Source organism: Hippocampus comes, unplaced genomic scaffold, assembly GCF_001891065.2.
Source record: "Hippocampus comes isolate QL1 unplaced genomic scaffold, H_comes_QL1_v1.1 scaffold158, whole genome shotgun sequence".
NCBI lineage: Eukaryota > Metazoa > Chordata > Actinopteri > Syngnathiformes > Syngnathidae > Hippocampus > Hippocampus comes.
The window spans coordinates 580722-594762 of NW_017805548.1; the positions used below are offsets into that span (position 1 = coordinate 580722).

Sequence of the window (14041 nt, forward strand, 5' to 3'; positions counted from 1 at the left end):
CTTATAAATGTAATGTATTATTATTATTATTATTATTATTATTATTATTAGGCCGTATCATTTTTTGCGTATTTGGAATGACATACATTAGTATTTGAAATTTTTGTTGATTTTTGTGAAAAAATGTACAAAATGACTTCATGTTGGTTCACTGCTTAGCAGGGTTGTGCCGTCCTTGAATGGTAAATTTAATGAATGTGAGCCCTTTATACTGGAAAAAAAAAATAACAGCAAGTGGTTATTTTTTAATTGTTCAAACACTTTGTTGCTGAAATATAGATCTTCTATATGTGCCCTGCGATAGCTATTATGAAAAATGACATGCGCGGATTTTGTCCATATTCAAAATGCCATTTTTGTCATACATCTGGTTCGGAAGTGCGTAGTCTTATGCGCCCTCCCCCACCCCCCGCCTCCCACCCCCATTGTGGTCCTTTCCGGCATTAAAATTGCCCATCCCCGATTTAGATGCAAGACTCTACAATGTAAGGATTTGTCATCATTTTTTCATGATCCTAAGAGGCTCTGATTCGTTCTGAATATATGAACACCACATCAGTGCCTTCTGCTAAGACTAATACATCATTTGTTGAACATCCTGTAGGAGTTTGTCATGATTGTGGTGTTTGGGTTGGAGTACATCATCCGCATCTGGTCGGCAGGATGCTGCTGTCGCTATAGAGGATGGCAGGGACGACTCCGCTTTGCCAGAAAGCCATTCTGCGTCATCGGTGAGTTATTACAGCCCCCACCTCCACTTCCCACAATAATGTAATTTCTCAGTCAGTCCTGCTGTTTCCTCTCCCATTTTTCGATGCCTGTTGCATCGCTTAGTCGCCTTATTTTTGTGTTCTGGGGCACGCTCACAATATAATGTTAGGTCATAAGTAATATTCCATTGCATGCGATTGTCCAGCGTTTGCACGTGTCATTGAGAGCCGTGGTCAAACCTCATAAGACAAGAATTCATTTACGTAATGAGCTTGCATCAATGGCCTTTTATTTTTCCAATATTTAGACACAAATCCCACTGCTGCCTCTTGGAAAGAACAGTTGGAAAGACTGATGGAAGGGGAATAAGGCTCATGGGTTACATCTGACCCCACTTTGTTCACGCTAACATCGATGTGCTTGTTTATGATGTTGCTGATCTCGGGAGAATTGTGGAAACAGACAAGCAGCAAATTGCAGTGTGCAACTGAACAAGACAGAGTGGGGAAGTTTAACTTCAACACTGCTGCTGTTGCGTCTCCTCACAAGGGTCGCGGGTGTGCTGGAGCTTAGCCCAGCTGACTTGGGGCAAGAGGCAGCCTGAACTGCTTGCCACCCCGTTGAAGTGACTTACGCATATATAGCAGATTTTTACAACCATACGGTGCACCGCATTAAGAGGCGCAGTGTCAGTTACGGGTGGTATTTCTGTTTTTAACACATACACAAGGCGCACTGCATTATTGGACACTGGCATGATAAAACGAGCGCGACCTTAAAAAGTACTTTTTGGGTGCCTAAAATATAGGTCTGGGCTTTATATGGTCAGGGATTGTGTCAAAGTCTTTCAACCAATAAATTCTTGATGACATGTGCTGCTGTTGCCTGTGTTACCCAAGCCAACAATTCCTTAGCGTACTTTGGCAAATACAAATGAAGGGAATCTAAAACATCTTTACCTAATGTCAAAAACTAACATTTGAATATTCAAATCTTTTTCTTGAGGACGAAATGTTTGAAACATTTCTCGGAGTGGTTCTGTTTTATTTGTGTTGAGAGTTGTCGGTTGAGGCAGAAGTAGAGCATGGGAAAATGTATGATACGTAATTACATTAACGGCTGTGACTTGAAGAATAAGGCGAATCACAGTTGCAGCCTGCCACTAACGTCAATGAGGCATTTGACACTGTTATCAAGATGGAAGAAGTCATGCGCGCCTGATCAAAACATATTACAGTAGTTAATTAACCACTAAGAAGTTTTCGTGGTCTGCATAACATGAAATAATGCAACATGCCACATGATATGAATGATTCAACCTGAAACTTTCTGGTCTGGCGAGCCAACCACAAATGAAGGATTGTACGGTTTAGGGCACCGGTTTAGAATGACACTCCACCACTCTGGAGTAGTAAATTTCAAACAAATCATGTAGCGCGATTGATTTGTGTGTTCAATTCTTGCTGTGTCCACTTCCTGTCAAACACAAATGTGATTCAGCTCGAGTTCAGTCCAAGTAAAAATCCTGAAACTATAGAGGTGCTGGTCGGCCCGGTGGTTGACTGGTTCGCACGTTGGCCTCACAGTGCAGAGGTGCAGGGTTCGATTCCAGCTCCGGCCTTCCTTTGTGGAGTTTGCATGTTCTCCCCATGCCTGCATGGGTTTTCTCTGGGTACTCAAAGTACACCAAATTCCAAAAACATGCATGGCAGGCTGATTGAAAACTCTAAATTGTCCCTAGGTGAAAGTGTGACCATGGATGGTTGTTCGTCTGTGTGCCCTGCAAGTGACTGACAATCAATTCAGGGTCTGCTGCCCGAAGACGGCTAGGATAGGCTCCAGCACGCTCCGCGACCCTTGTGAGGATAAGCGGAGCAGAAAATGGATGGATGGATGGATGGATGGATGGATGGATATAGGTGCTCATCAAAAAATTTGAATATCATGAAAAAGTTCATTTATTTCAGCAATACGATGCAAAAAGTGAAACTTGTGTAACGCATATATTCATTATACACAGACTGATACATTTCAATTGGTAATTTATTTCAATTTAGATTGAAAACTAACTTAAAAAAACCAAATTCACTCTCTCAGATAATTTGAATATTGTGAAAATTGCATGCGAGACATGGGTTTCAGCTGTCGCATTCCTTGTGTCAAGCCACTCTTGAAAAACAAAGAGCGTCGGAAGCCTGTGCTACAGACTGTACTGCTGTTGAGGAGGCATAGTCCAAAGTCATGTTCTCTGATGAAAGCAATTTTGCATTTCCTTTGGAAACCAAGGTCGCAGAGTCTGGAGGAAGCGAGGGAAGTCACAGAATCCATGTTGCTTGAGGTCCAGTGTCAAATTTCCACAGTTAGTCATGGTTTGGGGTGCCATGTCATCCGCTGGTGCTGGTTCTTTGTCCTGTCTGAAGTCCAAAGTCAACGCAGCCGTCTACCAGGAAATTTTAGAGCACTTGATGCTTCCTGCTGCTGACCAGTTATATGGGGATGCAGATTTCATTTTTCCACCAGGGTTTGGCGCCTGCATACAGTTGCCAAAGCTATGAGTACCTGGTGTAAGGACCGTCCTATTCCTGTTCTTGACTGGCCAGCAAACTCGCCTGACCTTAACCCCATAGCAAATCGATGGGGTTTGTGAAGAGGAAGATACAATATGCCAGACCCAGCATTACAAAAGAACTTAAGGCCACTATCACAGCAACCTGGGCTCTCATAACACCTGAGCAGTGCCACACACTGATCGACTCCATGCCACGTTGCATTGCTGTAGTAATTCAGGCAAAAGTCGCCCCAACTCAGTATTGAGTGCTGGACATGTACATACTTTTCCTATATATACTTTTCGCTTGGTGAACATTTCTCAAAGTCCTTTCTTTTTATGGTCTTCAGTATTAGACTTGCTGAGGTGAAAGTCTGCCTTCCGCCCAAAGTCAGCTGGGATAGGCTCCAGCAACTCCCCGTGAACCTGTTCAGCATAAGCGGTGTTGAAAATGGATGGACGGATCACCTACATTAAAACGAATTAACACTTGAAATGTATCTTTCTGTGTTGAATGAATTATTCATTCACAGGTTTCACTTTTTGAATAGTATTACTGAAATAAATCAACTTTTTCATATATTCTAATTGTTTGATGAGCACAACAACACTCCCTTGCTTAGTTTTTTCTACACAATGCACAATATCGAATGTGTTTTGTCTCGTAAGTACAAAACATCTTTTTGTTGTGGACCTTGCAGACATCATAGTGCTGATTGCATCAGTTGCTGTGGTGTCGGCTGGAAGCCAGGGCAACATCTTTGCCACGTCAGTCCTGCGTAGCCTTCGTTTCCTACAGATCCTGCGCATGGTGCGAATGGACCGAAGAGGGGGTACATGGAAGCTGCTAGGTTCTGTGGTCTACGCACACAGCAAGGTCGGCATGAGGATAACCACAAACTAATAAACGCATACGCACACTTTTCCTTGACTGTACAGTAATCCCTCATTTATCGCGAGGGCTACGTTCCAAAAAGAACCAGTGATAAGTGAAATCCGTGAAGTAGTGAACTTTATTTTTTTTACAGTTATTATACAATACTTAACTATATATACAATGCAATTAAAGACCAAAACCTGTTTTCAGGCCCAATTACCAAAAAAAATAAATGTTTTCAACAAATAACTATAATAGTTTTTGGAAATACTGTACTGTCGACACGCGGCGCCTCCGACACGTTCTGATTTAAAGGGTTAAAAGCATTAAAAAAAACTGCCCTGAAAAACAAACAGCGAAGCCATGGAAAGTGAACCGCGTTAGAGCGAGGTATCACTGTATACCAAAACAGAACAATGTCAATTCAGCGGTATTCAAGTACAGTCAGATTTCGACTGCAGTACAGTATATGCATTAGGCCAGTGGTCCCCAAATGTTTTTGCACCTTATAAATGTACTTTGTGCACTTCGATCTCATACACGGACTCCAGTGAGTCCGTTTTTGCTTCTGCAGCATCAAAGACAATGCACCACTTGCGCACTACATTTAAAGGGAATGAGAGGAGCCGGTTCCATTGGTGGCCGGCTTTGTTCACGCCCACAACGTTGCACACCACACACAATCCCAAAAGAAACAAAACTCCACTCAGGCGTAGAGTTCGACTGCGATTTGTGCTACACTTGTGCCGGGCATCAAAATAGAGCCCTAAATTGTACCACTGTGCTCTGAATTTGCTCGTCCTTGCCCACAGGAACTGGTTACTGCTTGGTACATTGGTTTCTTGGTTCTCATCTTCTCTTCATTCCTTGTCTACCTTGTGGAGAATAAGTTCAACAAAGAGTTTGCCACATATGCTGATGCCTTGTGGTGGGGCACGGTGAGTTCTGAGGACTATCTGTTGCCAGAGTTGAATAATGTCGTGCATTTTTTAAACTCCCAACAAGCTATCAATAGTTCCATAAATAGTGAATCATTTGCCTTTGCTTTTTACCCACCTCGATAATGTATAGTAAGTCTTTTCACCAAGATGCCAGCATGATATTTTACTAAAACGTCCTCATGTTGCTTTTTTTGTTGTTTTTGGAAAAGAGGACTACAAAGCATTCCACTTAGTGTAACAACCAATTTTCAGACTGGAACTGTATTTGTTTTGTAAATCAGGAGCTTCTTTTCACAGATCACTCTGACAACCATTGGCTATGGGGACAAGACACCAAAGACATGGACAGGAAGGATGTTGTCTGCTGGGTTTGCACTGTTGGGGATCTCTTTCTTTGCCTTACCTGCAGTAAGTGCAGACCTTTCAAGACATTCTTTTTAATGACTGCTCCTACGGATCCCATCGATTTGGGTGTCATTTTTAATGAGCTCATGAAAGGCACTGTACTCTGGTGAAAACCTCAAGCAGGAGCTTCTGATGATTGATTTGCTTTGGACGGATGGATATTTGTGCTTCAGAAGGTGATAAAACGCCTGAGTGTCCATCTGCCTTACCGGGGTCAGTCCAGGCACATAATTGGCCTGAGAGGAAACATCCAGACCTTTGATGACATGTTACGCCGCGGAGATGTCTTTATAGATAAATCAAGATTTACAGGGTGAAGGAATGGCATTGATTTAACTGTAATAAGATGATGAGGAGAAGTAGACTAATAATCCACATGCTATAGGCAAAGGTCACATTTTAAAGCAATCTTGTATTGTGAGCCGTTAAAGGTCAATCTATGTTTAGCCTTGTCACCTGCAAAGTGACTGAATGGGTACAGAACAAAAGGAGACACACTCACTTGAAGGGATCGTAAAAACTCAACAGGGCACCTTTCACATGTTCTATCTTTAATTGAAATCGTGACAAATTATAGTGATACTTAAGTGAAAGCATTGGTTCACAAATTTCCTTCCTTCCACACTAGGGTATTCTGGGCTCAGGTTTTGCTCTGAAGGTCCAAGAGCAGCACAGACAGAAGCACTTTGAAAAGAGGAGAAACCCTGCAGCTTACCTTATTCAGGTAAATTGAAGATGCGTACATCACATCTCTATGTGGCCAACATGAAAGTTGCTGTGATGCAAAACAGCATACCAGTATTATCATTTTCCATCCTCCCTTTAACTCCTGTGCACTCTTGTTATTCATCACACAATTTGATGTAAAAAAAATAAAATAAATAAAAAAATCTCCTAGCTTGTCATTTCACTGTATTAATCTGGGAGGTCGTTCCATTCTTCCCCCATCGTTGGCATCGTGGAATATGTCATTATCATTCCCTGTCTTGTCTGCTGCACATATTTCCTCCTTTTCTAGCCTCCCCAAAAGTGCATTTCATTTTCATCCCTGTATTCTTTGACAATTTCACATTGCCTTGTACGACACAGTATTTCCCCCCTTTTTTCATCCAACACCTCAGACTTTGCCCTCCCGCTTCTTCTTCAATCCTCTTCCACTGCTGCACGCCCCCTCTTTGCCATCCCATATTCCTGCCATGTTTAATTCCTCCTTTTCCTGCCGTCATTGTGTCATCCTGTCCATTCACATGTTGTACCAGGCTGCGTGGCGTTATTACTCCACAGACAGCGCCAGGCCATACCTGGAGGCCACATGGCGGCACTATGAGAGCCTCCTGCCTTCCCACAGGCATGTATTCATGCCTGACCTCCACTCCAAGCCAAGACGTGTGACACCCCTGTGTTAGTGTTTTCACTAATCAGCTTTCTATTTGTTTTTTTGTCTTTTCCATCTCCCTCATCTTTTTTCTCTCCACTTCCCGTTTTTAAATTCTGTTCTTTTATATTTATGAGTCTTCTCTCTCTGTACTTTTTCCTCCTTCTTCTTCTTCTTCTTCTTCTTCTTGGTTTTGTGTATTCTGCATGCAGTGTGTTTGGCGTAGTTATGCAGCTGATGAGCACTCGGTTTCCATTGCTACCTGGAAGCCTCACTTGAAAGCGTTGCATACCTGCAGCCCTACAAAGTAGGTACAATTACGGCAACTGTTGCCTGTATTTGGTCACTTGTCTTTTTCTGTACATGTCCTGTAAAAAAAAAAAAAAAAATGAACTGCCCTTAGAGTTGCCCGATTCAACCCTCACAATTTACAGCTTCTATGTAAATCCAGTCACATGAGAGCTGAATAGACACCATTTTGGAATCAAAACAGCAATTGTAGCATTTATTTTCCATGATGCATGCAATTATCAAGCCAATCAGACTTTCCGTCATTTAGCAGGTGGCCCTGAGCTGTGAGTAATGCAGAGATCAATTGCTGTCATGGCTTGACCTGCATGAGTCGACTAAATTAAGTGCAGTCAGCCATTTGACTTCACGACTCAGCTACCTCTAGATTAGTGGTTCTTAACCTTGTTGGAGGGACCGAGCCCAACCAGTTCATATGCACATTCACCAAACCCTTCATTAGTGAAAAATAAAAATATGATTTTTTTTTTTACAAATTCAAGACATTAAAAATGCATTTATTAAAAACAGAAAAAAGTAAACACAATTAGTATAAGGATAAAGTATACATTTTTTAAATTTTCCCGATAATGAACTAGCCAGTGATGGCCAAGCGGGCGTGTCATAACTAATTGACATGTTGAGTCGGGTGTGTCTTAACTTCCATGGCAGAGGCTCTGTTGAACCCCTGAGACTGATTCACCAAACCCCTAGGGTTCGATAAAACCCAGGTTAAGAACCACTGCTCTAGATTTTTAATAGCTGTAACCACATTTTACATTGCAGAGGAAAAAACACTGATTTAAAACATACATTAATTGCAAACATGTTTTTTTTTTCAATTTGCCATCATAGCATTATTCAATGTTGAAATCCAAATCGAAGCAACTGCGCACTTGATATGGCCCTGATTACAGTCCCACAATGGCTTAATGATGCAGACTGAAAGCGGGGGAACCCCCTCTTCAAGACAATTGCAAGCACAATACATCAGCACTTTAAAAGACACAAGTGATTAGATGAAAGGTGGATACTTGTTCTTTCCACCTCCCTGCCCCCCATACAAGTATTTCCATATAGTTTGCCTGGACACAACGGTTATGACTACAATGTTTGATGTGTGTTTAATATTTGAACCTCATATTCATTTTGATTCTAATTCACTTCACAAGGTGTCTTGTGGGGGATGTTTTGGCAAATCTTAGTTTGAGGAGTGGTTTTGTTTCAAAGGTTCATCCAGTTATAGACCCTGGATGTATGGGCCAAAATTATTAAACAACCACCCATTAACTTTTGACAATCATTATCAAGGAACACCCTTCCTTTAGTTCAAAAAAGGCAGAACAGTCAATCTGCAATAAGAGTCCAAGATAAAAAGCCAAAGTGAAACACAAACAACTTACTCAGAATTTAGGATGTATTGGTAATAAATGAACAAAAGTGCAAAATTAAACTTAACAAGTCCCTGAGTTTTGGTGTTCAAAATAAATTGTGTGAAAAATAATAAATAAAAATCATAAACTGTTAAGCGTGACGCTATGAAGTTGGCAACTGTATAACGCACACGAGTAAGTCAAAGTTCTATGTTGCCTGGATTGCATTCTGCAGGAAAAATAGACCTTATTAATGCACGCAGTAATAATAATAATCATCATCATAATCATAATAAGTTTCTATGTCAATAACAATAAGTAAATGTCTAAAATAAGTGGAAGCATCAAATACCATAACGGAGGAAGTCATGATGCCACCAAAACTGAGTTGGCAAATACATGTAAAATGTGCATTCATTTAAACATGCACAACCTTATAGAAATTACACTTTAGTGGGCATGTGAAGGGATGGACGTCTATGTAATTCAAAGATTAAAATTCTCTTTCAGCCATGCAGGAATTTAGTTAATAAATAAACATAGTTATTTTCAAACCAACACACTAATACTGTCTTAACCTTCAAAACATACACGTACTTCTAGAAATTGCATTTTAATGGGAATATGAGAGGATGGACGTGCAGGGAATTTAAAAGAGATGAGCACTCACGGATGAGCCATGCGGATGTTAAGTCAACAAATAAACACATACACTTAGACGACACTAATAATGCATTCCAGGCAAGAATATAAAGCTTATCAACGTATATATACTTTCAGAAATTGCATCTGAATATGCATATGAAAGTACCGTAGTAACATTGATGCAGTTCAGAATGTTCTGGAATCCATTAGTATCGGCGAGTACCAAGAATTTAAAAATAATACTGGTATTAGCCCGATACCGATACCTGGTCTCAGTACTTGCCCATCCCTAATAATTTATTTAAGAATCATTTAAATGGCAGTACAAGCTATAAAGGTGAACTTAATTTGACCTGTAAACTTTTGAATGCACATTTTCAAAATTTCAGTACATTTCGCACAACTTGTTCTCTCACAAGGAGCCCAAAGAACAAAATTCACAAGAGGCGTTTCAGCCATGAATCGACCGACATTTCCAAGGATTTCTGCTTCTTTGCCTCTCTATGACTCTTCCAGCGTCTGCATCTGTTACAAGCTGCCGATGACACTGTGTGATACTCTAAGCTCAGTGGAGACTTTTTCGTTCAACAACATTCTGTTGAAAGCCTGGGCAAGGTACTGTTGATTGTGTGTCGTCATGGGCTCATGATGTCAAAATGTGAACAGAATTGTGAAGAGGATCGGTCAAATACTGATGCTGAGTGAAGCAGGAAATAAGTCTCTTGGTTGATTTGCATATAAAACACCTCTTGTGAATTTTGGCTTCAGCTCCTTGTTAAACAAACAAAACAAACAAAAAAACAAAAAACAAAGCAAGCTGTCCACAAAGTACTGAAACACAGAACACTTGGACATGCGCATTGCCAAGTTTGGAGAAGGTGCCCTGGGAAGACTGTAGCGCATTTAGGGTAGAATTTCACCCAAAAGCGAACCAACTTTTGTGAGTAGGGTATGTATGCATGAGTGTGTGTGCATATATATATATATATATATATATATATATATGTTGGTATCTATGTCTGTTCGTCTCCCCAGGAATCTGCATAGAAAAAAAGGTGATTCTGCAAAGAAGAATTGGGATTCTGCGCAGAAAAATTGTTGAACCCGCGGCTTGAAAGTTGATTTTCCCAACGCATTATATGAAACAACCTCAAATGAGCAGGAATAAAGCTAATTAATGTAATAAAGAAGTAAAAATTCTCTTAAGAAATTATTTTTAAAACCAAAAAAAAAAAAAAATTGGGGAAACATTGTGGATTTCAAATAATCAACATCGATATTCTCTTTGTTCTTCTTGGGCAAATTTATTTGCATTACTTATAAAATGCAAAGCCGTCGAGTGGTTAGCACGTTGACTTCACAGTGCAGAGGTCCGGGGTTCAATTCCAGCTCCGGCCTTCCTGTGTGGAGTTTGCATGTTTGCTATATGCCTGCGTGGATTTCCCCCGGGTCCTCCGATTTCCTCCCACATTCCGAAAACATGCATGGCAGGCTGATTGAACACTCCAAATTGTCCCTAGGTGTGAGTGTGAGAGCAAATCCTTGTTTGTTTCTGTGTGCCCTGCGATTGGCTGGCAACCGGTTCAGGGTTTCCCCTGCCTACTGCCCCAAGACAGCTGTGATAGGCTCCAGCACCCCCCGCGACCCTAGTGAGGATCAAGCGGTTCGGAAAATGAATGAATGAATGAATAAAATTCATTCAAACATTTCACAATACTGGGTTTGAGGTGGAACAAGTGATATCGAAGCAAAGATTTAAACAAAGTGTAAAATATCCACTTGACCTGGATATCGTAAACATACTGCATACAGCAAAAAAAAAACGAAAGTGCAACACATTGCATTTAACTATGTGGGAACATAGTTAACAGAACAAGTGTCAAGCATTTAAGGACACGATGAAGTGTCGAAGTGTAAGCTATTGACTTGACTATGGGATATTGTGGACATTACCGATCCAATCAGAAAAAAAAACGTAAACAAACGTTCCGACGATCATGTGGTAAAAAAAACTAGCATTTTATTTAAAGCAGCCCAGCTCTGAGTCTTGGGTGCCGTCCGTCTATCTGACTGCGACATCTAGCGGCCGGGATGAAAAAATACATGTGAATATATTCGTCCGCCGGGGACTTTGAAATATTAAGTAAAATCTGCGGAAACCTCGGGGGACCAGTAGTGCGTGTATGGATGTATGTAAGTATGATACATTGCTAATTGTGCAGGGTTAAAACAAGCGTTATGATATTTTGAATACTATTAATGTCATTAGAAATAAATGATAAATAAAAGTCGATTTCATACTAAAGAGGGTCAAACCCGAAATGCATGTGATAATGTGAGTGCAATTGCTGAAATGGATATGAACAAAGAATTTTGTAACTCATGAATATTCATCGCAATGCTCACAATTATATCTAATACAATTTCTGTCTTTTTCCTCAACGGTCAACTGACAACTCCAGAAAAGAGCAAGGAGAACCAACTACAAGGTTTGTGATGAAAAACCCTTTTTTTTTTTTTTTTTTGCCGTCTCCTCGGAAAGAATTAGCATCATGCAGAAAAAAAAAAAGGAAAAACATGGCTTGAATGTAACTAATACTGTGCCTTCCAGTTCCACAGCATATGTGTTCCAAATCAACTGAGTTTCAAGATGCAAAGTCATCATACAGTATATGCCCTGGTAGAAATGTAGGTGGCTACATACATAAATGTTGCATTGTTTACATTGGTGAACAAGTAAAAACATGTTTCCAGAGTAGCCATTTTGGAACACCTCCTAATTTTGTCTCGTTTTACTTTGCGTCTCTGGCTGAGATGAGCCTAAAACTCAAGGCAGTCAACATTTAATAAAAATGTCACTGTTCTTTCAATACAATGCCTGTAGTACACGTGAAGAATTGTGTCATTGTAGCCCATGTGTCAAATTCTACATTGCTTTGTGATGTCACATGAACGGAATGCTCAGGCCAATTCACACTTGGGTCAGTATGGGGATGTGTGCACCTCTTTTCTTTTTCCTGTCTATTCTGTTCATATTTTGGTCGGAATGACAACAATAAGGCTGTGTGCTTTATGTTTTGTCTGTAACACACGATAACTGATTTGTGCCAAACTTAACCTTTTCATGCTCCCTGTAACCTGATTACATGATTAGCTGTCCACTGTAGCAACCGCTGTTCCCGAAAGGTTTAAACTGATAATCACGATCATCATCACAATCTTATTTTGGTTGTCAGTCTAAAACAAAGACTACTTGTTTTCTATCCGAAAGCCTGCATAAGCATCCCCTTGTGAAATTTTTGACCAAAGCCTTTTGATTTTATGCGCTGTCAGATTTTAAATATCAGTTTTAATCATACATGGGTGGTGTCGATACTTGATGTGGTTGAACCAACGTCGGGAAACTGCAGAAGTGAAATTTAAATTAACAGTGAGTAATTTGTGAAGTTGACAGGTCACTCAAGTCAACATGAGACACCTGGGACGTCATGTATAGCCCCACTCGTACATCGAACAGTCAACCAAATGGAACATTGAACATATTCTGTGTAAAACTCATTGCAGTGCTGCCTTTGTTGTTATCGAGCCTCATGTACCTTTTCAAGAGTTAGCCTTTTGTCCATCACATTCAGTAGTTAAAAAAAAAAAAACATCGGTAAGAAATACAAACATAACTCAGTAAAATTATGAAGCTTTTCTTCTCATCTGCTGTCTGCAGCCAGATTGGCACTGCAAATGAAAATGTCCTCCCTTGCCTTACCTAGATAAATAAAGGTGAAATAAATTAACAAATAAATTAACAAAAAAAATCATACAGAGCAAGTGAGAGCCATGTAACATCATTTCGTTTGCTGTACTGTGTTTGTGATAGGGTTGTTTTTTTTTTGTCGTTTCAGGCCAATGCAACCTGAACAATCACATGTTGTTACTCTCAGCGTTGTATAATAAGTCAAATGGGTTACAGCACACAAGCATTTCAAATGGCAATTAAATGGCTGAGGCAAAAAGGTTTACATTTTGATTGATGTTGGCTACATTTTAAAAAAAAACATTCCCGTCAATCTAAAACAGTGGTCATCAATCTTTTTGGAAGTGAGAGCTACTTCTTGGGAACTGATTCATGCAAAGGGCCATGACTTAAGAAATAACACATTTTGGGTGTAAATCATCTCCTCATCTCATATATATACCAGAGCTGTCAAACGATTAAAATATTTAATCTAATTAAAAATGCAACTGTCATAATTAACTCAAATTCACAAAAAAAAATTGTGATTACTCACGCATTTTTTTTCTTTTTTTCCCCCCATTTTAATGCTCTCATCAACATGGAATCATGAATCAATTTTCTACGTGCAAAATGCAAATATTTACTGAAATAACAATTTCGATTTTCAATTTTACATGAACATTTGTCACTTGGAGCAGTTATTCACACATAATCTCTCACACAATATTACTGTCCATCAACAACAGTGAAAAAATATTTTGTCACACAACAGCTGCTTTAACAGCTCTTGTTAGGGAATCAAAACAGAGCAATATAACATTATAAAGTGCACATCTAAGGTAAACTAGTACTCAGCCTATAGTGGATTGAAGCCATGGTTGCATACTTCGTTTTTCTCAAGTTTGCTTTGAACACAGCAGTCAGGCTATGTTGATTCTGGAGGTCCTTCTTGCGTGGAAGTTTCCCTTTGGTTTTGTGGAGACATCATTTCGGATGACTACACTTGGTTCGATGACAACACTGGAGACGTTTTATTTTCAGTGTGGTCGCTAGGTCGCTACCACTGCACCGCTGAACTCTCGCCGTGCCTCAGCACACCGTCACTGTCAGACGAACACAGAGAAGCTCCACCCGCTTTATTTATATGG

General features: G+C 40.1%; 1 protein-coding gene across 5 annotated transcripts in view; it reads left to right on the plus strand.

The window, feature by feature from the left end:
- Window positions 1-14041, plus strand: part of LOC109521740 (potassium voltage-gated channel subfamily KQT member 5-like) — a 179978-nt gene that overhangs the window by 128715 nt on the left and 37222 nt on the right. For 4 of the 5 annotated variants that reach the window (XM_019879780.1, XM_019879782.1, XM_019879781.1 and 1 more), the window contains exons 3-9: window positions 605-731; window positions 3961-4136; window positions 4949-5074; window positions 5375-5485; window positions 6111-6206; window positions 7070-7164; window positions 11626-11652. In XM_019879780.1, coding sequence (XP_019735339.1) covers window positions 605-731; window positions 3961-4136; window positions 4949-5074; window positions 5375-5485; window positions 6111-6206; window positions 7070-7164; window positions 11626-11652 — 758 coding nt within the window. Of the gene's footprint in view, window positions 1-604; window positions 732-3960; window positions 4137-4948; window positions 5075-5374; window positions 5486-6110; window positions 6207-6741; window positions 6831-7069; window positions 7165-11625; window positions 11653-14041 lie in introns of all 5 variants that reach the window. The other variant, XM_019879784.1, reaches the window with a different exon arrangement.